This window comes from Callorhinchus milii, unplaced genomic scaffold (genome assembly GCF_018977255.1).
Source record: "Callorhinchus milii isolate IMCB2004 unplaced genomic scaffold, IMCB_Cmil_1.0 Scaffold2, whole genome shotgun sequence".
NCBI classification, from domain to species: Eukaryota; Metazoa; Chordata; class Chondrichthyes; order Chimaeriformes; family Callorhinchidae; genus Callorhinchus; species Callorhinchus milii.
The window spans coordinates 50,655,459-50,669,598 of NW_024704743.1; the positions used below are offsets into that span (position 1 = coordinate 50,655,459).

The 14,140-nt window shown below is 46.4% G+C and overlaps 1 protein-coding gene across 1 annotated transcript in view; it reads right to left on the reverse strand.

Moving 5' to 3' along the window:
* The window catches only part of LOC103183198 (A disintegrin and metalloproteinase with thrombospondin motifs 16), a 120,455-nt gene extending 113,761 nt beyond the window's left edge, over positions 1-6,694 (reverse strand). Inside the window, exons 1-2 of the mRNA XM_007900538.2 lie at positions 6,544-6,694; positions 5,509-5,593 (exon numbers count right to left, since the gene is read on the reverse strand). Of these exons, the coding sequence (XP_007898729.1) occupies positions 5,509-5,593; positions 6,544-6,639 (181 nt within the window). The 5' untranslated portion in view covers positions 6,640-6,694. The remainder of the gene's footprint in view (positions 1-5,508; positions 5,594-6,543) is intronic.
* Between the last annotated feature and the right edge of the window lie 7,446 nt (positions 6,695-14,140).

Consider the following 14,140-nt stretch of genomic DNA (forward strand, 5'->3'; position numbering starts at 1 on the left):
GGGCTGAATACAAGACAAAAAGAAGTTAAGAAAGAGATTAGGGAAACCAAGAGAGAACTGGAAAGGGGGCACAGCAACAAATGCCAAACATTGTGTCAATACATTCTTTAAAAATTACAACAGTAAGAACATAAGAACAGTCAGGCAAGATGTTAAAATCCTAAGGGATTTAAGTGGAATTGAAAAATAAAATGAACACGAGGTAGCAAATATATTAAAATCCTATTTCTTAACATTGAAACTTGCACAGCAATAATGGTCACTTAGATAAGGCTCTCTCGGGATCCCAGCAACTGTGGAAGTGTGTAAAAAAAACATACATTTGATATAATCTTGTCACCTCATCAAGATGTCTCAAAGCACTTCACAGTATTTTACTGTGAAACAAAGTGATTGTGTTATGTGTTATTTGTAATCATATAGAGATGACATTACAAATGCTCTTAATGATGATTGACCACCAATAAAGTTTTATTAACTCTAGAAATTAAAAGTGGGTGTAATTCCATCTGTACACATGGTTTACACATGGCACATACTAGACCTTGTAGGATAGGCAAGGTAAATGGTATCCAGCTGATGGAGCATTTTATTGTTTTTTTAAAAATATTCAGACAAAAATATTTTCAGGCACTGCTACTCTTTTAACGATTCTCCCTTGTACATATATAAACAATACATAAAATGTTTTTTTTTCCCCCTCCTCAAACATTCCCCCCTCTCATTCCTGACTCATTATCCCTTTTATTAGTACCATGAGCATCAGTAACTCGCCCAAGTTGTCATCAGTCATATATGAGCCTCGATACTGAGTGTTTTGTAAGGAGTGGGAAGATATGATTGCTAAACTGATCCTGTACCGAGCTGTGTCGGCACACACATTTTCCAATAAAGAAAAGGGGTGGGGGCAGGGGGTCTGGACAGCAATCAGGATGGTTAAGATAATCCACCATCTATAACCACTACCCCAAATTCCTGCCTGAGCTGACATTAACTATCTAAGCAAAAACTGAAAACATTTAGAACTCTACGGGCACAGTGACCAGTGGGTTATTGCAGGTAACATTACGGTTGTAGATTTTGTTGGTGAGTAGAAATAGGATCGCACAGGAGGCTTAGAGTATGATTTAGTCAGTAAATGCATGGCTGACTTCAGAGTAACAATTGTTTTGAAAAGAGTGCAGATGCCACAATGAGTTCCACTATTTTATTTGTAATTGTGCTTTTACTGTGAAATTTAGCTCAGCGCATGAATCAAGACTCAAGTTTCCTAGGATATTTAATCTACAAAATGAATAATTACTGAGCAAAATAATTCCATTCAGCACACTATGTAATGATGCTAAACATGATGAAACCCACCACCTGCTGCCTCGACCCCCTCCCCACCCAATTGCTGATCACCCAGCTCCCCCTCTTCTGCCCACTGCTGGCAGACACTATTAACCAGTCTCTCTCCTCAGGATCAGTCCCACTCCCCTTCAAAACCGCAGTCATCACCCCCCTCCTTAAAAAAAACCTACCCTCGATCCTTCCAACCTCAGCTACTACCGCCCTACCTCAAACCTACCCTTCCTTGCCAAAGCTCTGGAATGCATTGTTGCCAACCAACTTTGCACACACCTCTCCCTCCATACATTACTCAAACCCCTTGAGTTTGGTTTCTGCCCTGCCCACAGTACAGAGACAGCGCTCCTGAAGGTCACAAACAATATCCACTCTATCTGTGACCAGGGCTCCCTCTGTCTTCTCGTCCTTCTGGACCTCTCCGCCTCGTTCGACACAGTCGATCACGCCATCCTCCTCCACCGCTATCCTCCATCATCCACCTCAGTGAGTCTACACTTGCTTGGTTTGAGTCCTACCTTACAAACCGCCAGCACTACATTTCTGTAAATGGCTTTTCTTCTCGCTTCTACCCAGTCGCCTGTGGGTCACACCACGGATTTATCCTTGGCCCTCTTCTCCTCCTCATCTATATGCTCCCTCTCGGTGATGTCACCTGCAGACACGGGGTTAACTTCCATTTTTGCGGATGACACTCAACTCTACTTTTCTACCTCCAGTTGCAACCCCCAGTGCCCTGATGTTCTGTCAGCTTGTCTGTCAGACATCAAGAACTGGATGAGAGCAAGTTTCCTGCAGGTAAACGTCAACAAGATGGAAGCCATACTCTTCGGCTTCTGCCAACGTCTTCTGACCCACGGTTCCGACCACCTCAACCTACCTGACATGTCCTTAAACACGCACCAAACGTTGTACCCAGATTACTCCAGTCCTTGCCAAACTCCACTGGCTCCCTGTCACAAAGCGGATTGACTTTAAGATCCTCACTCTAGTGTTTCAATCCCTCCATCCTTGGCATCCCCCCATCTCTCTAACCTCCTCACTCCCCACAGCAGTACCCGCTGCCTCCGTTCTACTGGGTCCGGCCTCCTTTGCGTCCCCCTAATCCTGTATTCCACAATTGGCGGCTGTGCCTTCAGCCACTACACCTTGAAACTTTGGAACTCCCTCCCTCAACCCCTTTGCCTCGCCCCCTCCTTCCCCATTTTCAAGTCGTGCCTGCAGATCTTCTTTTTCGATCGCACCTACGGTCACCTTAACCCTCTCCGTTGCTCAGCCTCAGGCTCCGCCATTCTAAAGCGCTCTGAGACACTGCCTGGCGTGGAGGGCCTATATAAAGGCAAGTTGTTGTTGATTACTTCACGAATTAATGATGCATTAGGTGATATGCATCATACTCTTTTTTTAAAAAAAACTCATTAACCTTGGTACCTAAATGCATCATTTCCAGAGTATTAGTGAAACATTTCAGTTCTGAAGATTTGACATTCCAACCTTTCCTCACTTCAACACTACAGGGACTATGAAATAATCCAAGCCACCAAATGTGCATACCTGCTTTCATTTTCTATTAGAAAAATGCCTAGTTAATATAATCCTTGCATTTTTTCTGGATGCTGCCCAACAAGAGAATTATAATTAAATACAATTCATAAAAAGCATATTAACTACAAATGATCTTCTGATTTACAGCAGCACAGGGAAAGTTTTAAAAGCCTTTGTTCTCCATGAGAAGTTTCAGTACAATTGTCTGATTTATCACTATTCCATGTTAGGAAAGGAACTTATTGGTCATTTACAGGAAGAATTCTTAATACATATATCAACCCGGTTCAATTGGAAGCACTTGCTTTTCTACGTCAGACAGTTGTGAGTTCAAGGCCCCCATCAGGACAATTAAATATTTTTAGTCAGTCAGCAAAATAACATTTTTTGATTGAATATTTCTTGATTAATATCATAAATAATGTCAAAAACACTTTACCGATCGAACATGGACTTACCTAGACTAGTGCTAATGTTCAGCGGGCAATTTCTTGAAGGCCAGCGGGCCGGAACTAGCCCACTGGCCATAGTTTGGCCAGCACTGATCTAGGTTGATACTCCAATACAGTGCTAGAAGAAACTCTGCATCGTTGGAGGTGCTGTCCTATGGATGAGACATTCAACAGAGATGCCATCCCATTTTCAGATCATTATTAAAGATCCCATGGCACTATTTAAAAAAAGGGAGATTTTCCTGCCCGACAATTCTCCAGATAAATTTGCTATTCACTTCATGGCTGTTTGTGGAGATGTGCTGTGCACAAATTGGCTACAAAATGCACAATCACTACAATAAGTACTGTGAAACCCTTTGAGACATCTCGTCTGACATGAAAGCCACTATATCAAATGCAAAGACTATTATCATAATAACTTTTGTTTTACTAAGAATTATTTGATGCCATAAAAGGATGCATTATATCAGAACTCAACTGATTGACAAGTTGAGGACTCAGCAAAAGTTACAAGTTCACTTATTGTAAAAGGTAACTCACAAGCATACAACCTTTTGATCAAACATAAATCGATGCTATACCTTGCATAAAACTCAATTAAACTTCTGCTTTATGTTAAGAGATTCCACCCATGAACACTGAGGCTTACATTGCTTGGAAGTACCACTTTGTGTTTTGCCCAGTGTCCTAGCCAACAATCCCCCATATTAATGAGTCATCCACCTCATGGTATTCTGTGGAACTGAATACTGCTTACAAAAACAGTCACTACATTTGACAGTAATTATTTGTGAAGTACTTTGAGACATTTCAATCTGATTGAAATGCAAGATCTTTCTTAGTAAAGCTTCTTATGATGTATTTGTTGACATTTTAGCATTCGTAAAATTACAGCAGGACATTTGGCCCAACGTCAATGCCAGTTTATACTCCACATGAGCCTCCATTTCTCCTAATCCCCTCGCCACCTCTATTTCCTTCTCCCGCGTGTATTCATTGTTTCTTCTTAAATACATTGATGTGTTTTGCTTCAACCATAGCTTCGGGCAGCGAGTTCCACATTCTCGACACCCTTTACGTAAAGAAGTTCCTCCTAAACTCACCTCTAGATCTGCTGCTGCCTATCTTATATTTATGACCCCTCATTTTGGACTCACCAATAAGTGGAAACAACCTGTTAACATCCACCTTATAAAATCATTTAATAATTTTAAACACCTATATCAGGATCCCTCTCCATTTTCTTATCTCCAGAGAGAAAAGCTCTAATCTGTCCAATGTTTCCTGATAGCTGTATTTACTTATCTGTGGTAACATCCTAGTAAAATATACTGTCTTCTAGCCAATGCTAGAATATCTTCCCTGTTTTATAGTGACCAGAATTGCCCACATAAATTGAATTAATTGAACTTTTTGAGGAAGTCAGTGTGTAGATGAAGAATAACCTGCACATTTCATTAGAAGGTAAGTTTTTTAAAAAAAACATTCAGCAGCACAAGCAAATTAGGACACAGAGTTTTTTCACTGCAAAACCTTCTTTGCAGCAAGTTTTTCTGTACTCTGGTTCACCCAAATAACATGGCAAGATTTACCCTAACTTCAAAGCATTGCCTGCAAAGTCCACCTACAAACAGTCACTAACTTTACAGAAAACTCTCTGAAGTGCACTGCTGATTCCCGACATAAGACACTGCATCAAATGCAAGGATTATTATTATTATTGCTTGCCCCCACCCCCCCCACGCTCGGGTCCTGATCCCTGACTGTTCAGCGCCTTGGGACGTCCTCGCGACGTGAAAGGCGCTTTACAAATGCAATTTTGTTGTTGTTATTTGAAAGCCTGTGGGTGGTCAATGTGCTTCTTCTCGCTGTGGAGAACGCATATGGGAGTTGGAAGCCATCGCTCAACCTTGCACTCCAGGGACAGCAACAGTGCAGTACATCACATTACAGGGTCCTGTACAGTATGTTTCTGGCTTGGTCTCAGATGCATGTGTACAGCACCCTCTAGCGTTGGAGAGCCCTCTCCCCCTCCTTCCTCTGCACATGATTCTCACAACTTGCTGTCCTCGCAAACCTGTTGCACGACACGAAAAGGCACGACAGGAGCTGGAGCAGCCGCTGCAGTGAGTGAGTGAGTGAGTGAGTGGGACTGACTCACCGCTGCTCTCGTCCACCTCGGGGAACCCCAACCTCGACAAGTGCCGGGCGGTGCTGGCAGGACAGGTCCCACTGGCAAAGTCCTTCTGAAACATACACACACACACACACGCACACAGAGGTTAGAGGAGATGCACATCCCACAACACTTATACACTCCACACTCCCGACAACAAGGTCTTAAGTGCAAACCAGAAACAAACCCATCCAGCAGCCCGCCCGGCAACACCTGGATAGAGAGAGAGAGAAGAGCAGAGCAAGAGAGGCAACACCTGGATAGAGAGAGAGAGAAGGGCAGAGCAAGAGAGGCAACACCTGGAGAGAGAGAGAGAGAAGGGCAGAGCAAGAGAGGCAACACCTGGAGAGAGAGAGAGAGAAGGGCAGAGCAAGAGAGGCAACACCTGGAGAGAGAGAGAGAGAAGGGCAGAGCAAGAGAGGCAACACCTGGAGAGAGAGAGAGAGAAGGGCAGAACAAGAGAGGCAACACCTGGAGAGAGAGAGAGAGAAGGGCAGAGCAAGAGAGGCAACACCTGGAGAGAGAGAGAGAGAAGGGCAGAGCAAGAGAGGCAACACCTGGATAGAGAGAGAGAGAAGGGCAGAGCAAGAGAGGCAACACCTGGATAGAGAGAGAGAGAAGGGCAGAGCAAGAGAGGCAACACCTGGAGAGAGAGAGAGGGGCAGAGCAAGAGAGGCAACACCTGGAGAGAGAGAGAGAAGGGCAGAGCAAGAGAGGCAACACCTGGATAGAGAGAGAGAGAAGGGCAGAGCAAGAGAGGCAACACCTGGATAGAGAGAGAGAGAAGGGCAGAGCAAGAGAGGCAACACCTGGAGAGAGAGAGAGGGGCAGAGCAAGAGAGGCAACACCTGGAGAGAGAGAGAGAAGGGCAGAGCAAGAGAGGCAACACCTGGATAGAGAGAGAGAGAAGGGCAGAGCAAGAGAGGCAACACCTGGAGAGAGAGAGAGAGAGAGAGAGAGAGAGAAGGCGAAGGAAACTTATACAGACAGAGAAACACAGAGAGAATCGATAACAGATACCTGTAGGAGAACTGCGGTCAGCAACACGAGCTGACAGGCGGCGGCTGCTCTCCTCCCCGCCTGGCAGCCACATCCCGCACCCCCCGCACCAGGCATCTCCTCACTGCCAGGCTCAGCACCAGCACCAGCACCAGCACCCACACTGCCAGCTCAGCACCAGCACCCACACTGCCAGCTCAGCACCAGCACCAGCACCCACACTGCCAGGCTCAGCACCAGCACCAGCACCAGCACCCACACTGCACAGCTCAGCTCAGCAGCAGCACCCACACTGCCAGGCTCAGCACCAGCACCAGCACCAGCACCCACACTGCCAGCACCAGCACCCACACTGCACAGCTCAGCTCAGCAGCAGCACCCACACTGCACAGCTCAGCTCAGCAGCAGCACCCACACTGCACAGCCCGGAACAGAGCTGCTCCACTCTCCTTCAAACACCTGAGCAAAGGGTTTGGACTTTTGTTTTCCCTTTTCTTTTAACTTAAACACATGTAATATTTTACTAATGCAACTTCCCGGCTCAGCAGATCACCGCCCCCCACCCCCTGCCCCCCCCCCCCCCACTCTCTCTCCTCCCTCCCTCCCTCCCTCCCTCCCCCCCCTCCCCGCTTTGAAAAAAAAAGACCCTATTAAACAGCCCAAAAAAGTTTGCATTTTTTGGGGGAAAGCAAACAACTCTGAAGGTTTTCTCGCATTGACAGGTACATCAGGAGCTGAACTCCTCCCTCTCTCCCTCTCTCTCTCTCTCTCTCTCCGGTCGGTGTGGCAGTGGCTGTGAATGAAAGCCTCTCTTCTCACTGGGACTGTCACAGCCGCTCTCTCCTCTCCTCTCCTCTCCTCTCCTCACTCCCTCCACTCCACTCCACTCCCTCTCTATCAAAAACTCTCTCCCTCTCTCCAAATGTGCCCCCTATCCGCAGCCGCCGGTTGCAAAGATGAAGGTGCAACTGGTTTGGTTGCTCTGGGCAGGGCTTTGCTGCCCGCCTGGCGATGTCACTGCGCGGCAGGAGAAGTCGGCTCTGTCTGATTCGTGCCTCTTAGAACTGCCTACACCTGGCGGTGCGCTCCCTCCTCCTCCTCCTCCTCCTCCTCCCGCTGCCTCTCCCGCTGCCTCTCCCTCTCCCGCTGCCTCTCCCTCTCCCGCTGCCTCTGCCTCTCCCGCTGCCTCTCCCTCTCCCGCTGCCTCTGCCTCTCCTGCCTCTGCTGCCTCTGCTTTACCCCGTGTTGTGTGTGAGCGGCTCTGCTCTCACCCCCACTCCCAGCACATGTGGCTTTGTGAGTAAATCTTCCAACTTTGCCCCCACCCACTCACTCACTCACTCACCCACTCACTCACTCACTCACCCACTCACTCACTCACTCCCTCACTCACTCCCCCACTCACTCACCCACTCACTCACTCACTCACCCACTCACTCACTCACTCCCCCACTCACCCACTCACTCACCCACTCACTCACTCACTCCCTCACTCACTCCCCCACTCACTCACCCACTCACTCACTCACTCACCCACTCACTCACTCACTCCCTCACTCACTCCCCCACTCACTCACCCACTCACTCACTCACTCACCCACTCACTCACTCACTCCCCCACTCACCCACTCACTCACTCACTCACCCACTCACTCACTCACTCACCCACTCACCCACTCACTCACTCACTCACCCACTCACTCACCCACTCACTCACTCACTCACCCACTCACTCACTCACTCACTCACTCACTCCCCCACTCACCCACTCACTCACTCACTCACTCACCCACTCACTCACTCACTCACCCACTCACTCACTCACTCACTCACTCCCCCACTCACTCACTCACTCCCCCACTCACTCACTCACCCACTCACTCCCTCACTCCACTCACTCACTCACGCACTCACTCACTCACTCACTCCCCCACTCACTCACTCACTCCCTCCCCACTCACTCACTCACTCCCCCACTCACTCACTCACTCACCCACTCACTCACTCACTCACTCCCCCACTCACTCACTCACCCACTCACTCACTCACTCCCCCACTCACTCACTCACTCCCCCACCCACTCACTCACTCACTCCCCCACCCACTCCCCCACTCACTCCCTCACTCACCCACTCACTCACTCACCCACCCACTCACTCACCCACTCACTCACCCACCCACTCACTCACTCACTCACCCACTCACTCACTCACCCACTCACTCACTCACTCACTCCCCCACTCACTCACCCACTCACTCACTCACTCACTCACTCCCCCACTCACTCACTCACTCACTCACTCACTCACTCCCCCACTCACTCAATCACTCCCCCACTCACTCACTCCCCCCTCACTCACTCACTCACTCACTCCCCCACTCACTCACTCCCCCACTCACTCCCTCCCCCACCCACTCACTCACTCCCCCACTCACTTACTCACTCCCCCACTCACTCCCTCCCCCACTCACTCACTCACTCCCCCACTCACTCACTCACTCCCCCACTCCCCCACCCACTCACTCCCCCACTCACTCCCCCACTCACTCACTCCCCCACTCACTCACTCACTCACTCACTCACTCACTCACTCCCCCACTCACTCACTCACTCCCCCACCCACTCACTCACTCACTCACTCCCCCACCCACCCACCCACTCACTCACTCACTCACTCACTCACTCACTCACTCACTCACTCACTCACTCACTCACTCACTCACTCACTCACTCCCCCACCCACTCACTCACTCACTCCCCCACCCACTCACTCACTCACCCACCCACTCACTCACTCACTCACTCCCCCACCCACTCACTCACTCACTCCCCCACCCACTCACTCACTCACTCCCCCACTCACTCCCCCACCCACTCACCCACTCACTCACTCACTCCCCTACCCACTCACTCCTCCCTCCCCACCCACTCACTCACTCACTCCCCTACCCACTCACTCCCTCCCTCCCCCCCCCACCCACTCACTCACTCCCTACCCACTCACTCCCTCCCTCCCCACCCACTCACTCACTCACTCCCCCACCCACTCACTCACTCACTCACTCCCTCCCCCACCCACTCACTCACTCCCCCACCCACTCACTCACTCACTCCCCCCACTCACTCACACAGTGCCGACTGACAGCTCACTCCCACCAATCGCCCAGTGCTGATGCCATCAGCTTGTCATCTGCCCGCCCCGGGGGGGGGGGGGGGGGGGGGGGCTGGGTGGAGGGGGGAGTGGGGGGGGGGCTGGGGGGAGTGGGGCTGGGGGGAGGGGGGTGCTGGGGGAGGGGGGTGCTGGGGGGGAGGGGGGGGTGCTGGGGGGGGAGGGGGGGGCAGGCAAAAGTTTATGTCTCATCCTTAAGTGTATCTATTCTCCCCCCCCCCCCCACCCACCCTCCACCCCCACCCATCGCACAAACATCTTCCTCACCTATGTGCAATAAACCTCATATAAGTTGGATCAGTTGAGACCATGCGTTTAACCATGACTTGTGCAAAGTATGAGCTGTGTCAAACTTGCATTGATTACAAACTCTTGAACGGGATTTAGGCAGATGTACGACTTAGGCAATTGTACAATTTAGTTGGATCCGATTTATGCGAGTGTTACTCTGTCTGCTGTTTCAAACAAATCAGATTGTGCAAATTGTAGAGAACAGGCTAAGGCAGTGTTGTAAAGGATTAAATACACTTTTTACTATCTCCTATTTTCTGACACCATATCAACCGTGTAAACAAAGACACACACTGTAATCCTGTTTCACATGATACAAACAAAATAAACCAGAAAGGTCCTGTGATATGTTTCTGGAATAACAAAGTCACATGTGTGATTTGACCAGTCAAGTTCATGAGTTGTTTAAATAATAAAAATCCTTGCATTTGATATTGCACCTTATCATGCCTTTGAGACGTCTCAAAGCGCTTCACAGAATATACTGTAAATTGAATTGACTGTGTAGTTTATAGGCAAAACACGACAGCCAACTTCACATAGCAGTGTCCCACAAACAGTTGCGGATTGAGTCACCACATTTTTTTAAAAATGGCATGAAAAAGCATTCATTCTTGTAGCATCTTATCACATTGGAATTTCTCAAATTACTTTAGAGTCTAATACAGTGATAGTTTTTGTTGGTAAAAGTGGAAAAAGTTAGGGCGTCAGCAAGGTTCCACAAACAGCCATGAGGTGATAACCACATATTCTAGAGGATAAATACAAGACACATAATTCTCCTGTTTCTTTTCAAATAATAGCAATGTGAGATATTTAACATCCACCTGTAACAGGTTATTAGATTAAAATTGCCCACAAATATACAGTCAATTCACTTTTACAGTATATTCTGTGAAGCGCTTTGAGACGTCTAGAAGATGTGAAAAGCACTATATCAAATGCAAGGAATATTATTATTATTATCTCAGTTGAATGAAGCTACTTACAACAATGTAGATCTTCATTGGTGTTGCTGTAGAGTGTCAGCCTAGGTTACAAGTTCAAATCCCAACATGGAGCTCGGGTGGATGGGAGGAAGGGGAGAGGTAAGCAGGGTTGGCTGTAGAGCTGAACTGGCTCAAAGGTTGGGTGCTTGGCAACTGAATGTCAAAATTAACCCTCTGTGGCAGTTTCAGTAGTACAGTTCCTGAGCCAGGCGGGTTCACAGTACTCCAGGTGATGACAGGTCAACCTGGCTCATTGGCATAACTTGGAAGGGCAGACCAGTCACTGGGGACAGGAATTCTTACGACTGAAATCCTGCAAACCCAACCTCTAAAGGGTAGCGTGCTGCTGGCTGGACAAGCAGCAAGAAGCTTTCCAGGCAGTGCACTCAATGATAAGCTATGTGGTTTCACTGATTAAACTCCAACAGTACTCTAACACACACTCTGGGGACCCCAAGCCTTGGCTCTCACCAACCTGTGCCTGATACCTTAAAGCAATCCGAGATGCTACCCTGTGTGAAGTTCGCTGTAGAAATGCCACTTGTTGTCATAATGCTTTCCCGAATGAGGTCAACAGGGTGATTCCCTCCACATAGAGAGTGTACATGTTCCATTGCAGACACCAGGGACATTTCCCTGTGTAGGTGGCATCCATATGTGGAACTCTTAGTCTGGATTGGATACTCTTAATCATGGTTTCTGCATGTGTTAGAAACCCAGCTAATCCAAAAAAATCGGATCCCAAACTTTCTGACTCAGAAGGCAGAGTGCTATTACCGGAACCCTGGTATATCCTGTACCACAACCCATGATATATTCTATATAACAACATTTGAGGATCACCAGCCACCAACACTTGCTTCCTTAAAAGAATGTATTTCACTGAGACATACCTCCCCCTTTAACCAGTAAGGCAATTGTTCTTTTTAATTGATTATCTTTCCGCTGTGATCTTGGAAAATTTTAGTTCAAGTGCCCCGGAACACCACCCCATGTGCAGGGTGCTATATAATAAATACAAATTGTTGTTGCAAAATTTTCAATCAAAGGAACGTAATAACAATGAAAATAAAACATGGTTACTCCAATGAGGGTACTTAGCGAGTAGCCGTGCTATGAATACCAGGAAATTCTTAGGTTCAAACTCTGGTCTGTGCTGAGTTTGCAGATTTTAGCCAGAGTACCACTAAGGGTGCTACAAATGACCCCAGTAAGCATGTTAGGGAGGGTCAAATCAGCAAGGACACTTGTTCTTGATCAGAGCGCACCACATACCCATGTGTGGACATCAAGTAAGGACAAGATCAGACTTGGTTATGATGCTTACCATAGTCTAATAGCCTGTTAACAATCACTGTTAAAGCTTTAGCATGAATAATGACCATTTGGACAACTGGAGCATATCGTTACCCCAGCAGCAAGGTGGGGGAGGAATCAAACACCTTCTTCAGACAAGATGAGAAAATAGGCAAGAAAAAAAGTTGTTTCACTGGTCCTTGGAGGTCAGTCATTGTACAAAAATAATATTTCACTCTAGCCAGCTGTGGCTCTGTTTACACATGAGGTTCCCATTTTCTATACAGTATGGATGGAGTATACTGTGTTTTAGTTTGCTAGATATGGAAAATATTTCATGAGGGAAAAGAACGTCACAAAGCACAGTGTTATATCAACTAAAAAGTCATATTCTGTTTTTATGATGTCTTTCACTTCTGTGGGAAGCTATAAATCATTTGGGTGTCATTTGTTTTCATAAAGCATCTGAAAATAATCAATCATTTAATAGATATTATTCCATGAATTGAAACAACAAAAGCGTAAGGTCAAGCTTTGCAAAATGCATTGTAAAAGTATTATGCAGCATTTTCTTTTGCGAATGACAGAAGGGTATTGAGTTTAGTTGTTCAGGATGTCCTGTGTCTCCAGGTTTTGTAACATATAATCATAGTAATCTGCTCTTTTGTGTGTTTAGCATGAGAGATGTAAAGTCAACCTGACATTTTCAGAACTCTCTGCATGTGTTTTATAGTCATCTGTCTCCGGTTGCTTTGGCAACGCTTGAGAAATTTAGTCTGGCAAAAACGTTAATGAATTCAAATATGAAGTTCTCAATCTAGCAAAATCAATATTTGATCAAACAGTTGGAGTTCGTCTCAGATGTGTTCACAATAGAAATCACACACAGCAGTTAGAGAATTATTCATCATTGACAACATATGAAGAGCAAATTATATGTTAAAGGGTATCTTGTTTTGTTTTGTGCACAAACAGATGGAGAAATACCCATCTTTTTCAGAGCTACCAATTTGGTTCTGTATAACTGGGGCAGGGAAGAAAGAGGAAGTGAAAGGTCTCAGCTTTGCATTCCCTTACTTGCAAACTGACCCTAAATAGCCCATTGAATAACATTTCTATCTTTCTGTCTGAGAGTTCATCTGATTCCAGGTGACTGTGGTTCATATTTGAAGTGTGGGCACTGGGATTCAATTGCAAGGCCATGTGTTATTAAACCAGTGAGATATAAATTTACACAGTCGTCTCCTGTGTGCGATGTATTCTGCAGTTTCGTGTTATGATCCTCGGGCACCAGGTCAAACTTTGCTTCAATTTTACCTAACATTTTAGCTTGTGTCATTTTACTGTTGTCACAATACAGTATATTAAATGCAGAATGTATCAGAATTTATACTGGGATCATGGGTTTGTTAAAACGGTCACCGGTAAGCTTCTAACAAGCTGATCTTGTGTCTGTCAGGTGCAGGCTGTATAGTTGTTCAGTTAATGTTATAACCCAGAGAGTGATTGAAATGTGGAATTCACTGCCACAAGCCATAGTTGGAGCAAAGTCCATAAATTCTTTCAAACGGAAATTAGATATATTTAATTCCCTTTGCCAAAGATGGTGATATCATTGCAACTCATTTTTTATGATAAAACAGAAGGCAATTTAACATCTTAGATATCTTAGACAAATGGACTAATACAATGCAAGTCTATTAGTTTGTGAGACACAATGCGCAATTGGCATGTTTTCGCCCACAAAATGTACAGTCAATTCACTTTACAGTATATTCTGTGAAGTGTTTTGAGACGTCTCGAAGACGTGATAAGGCACTATATCAAATGCATGAATTATTAATATTATGATTTTTTTAAGGTATTTTTTAT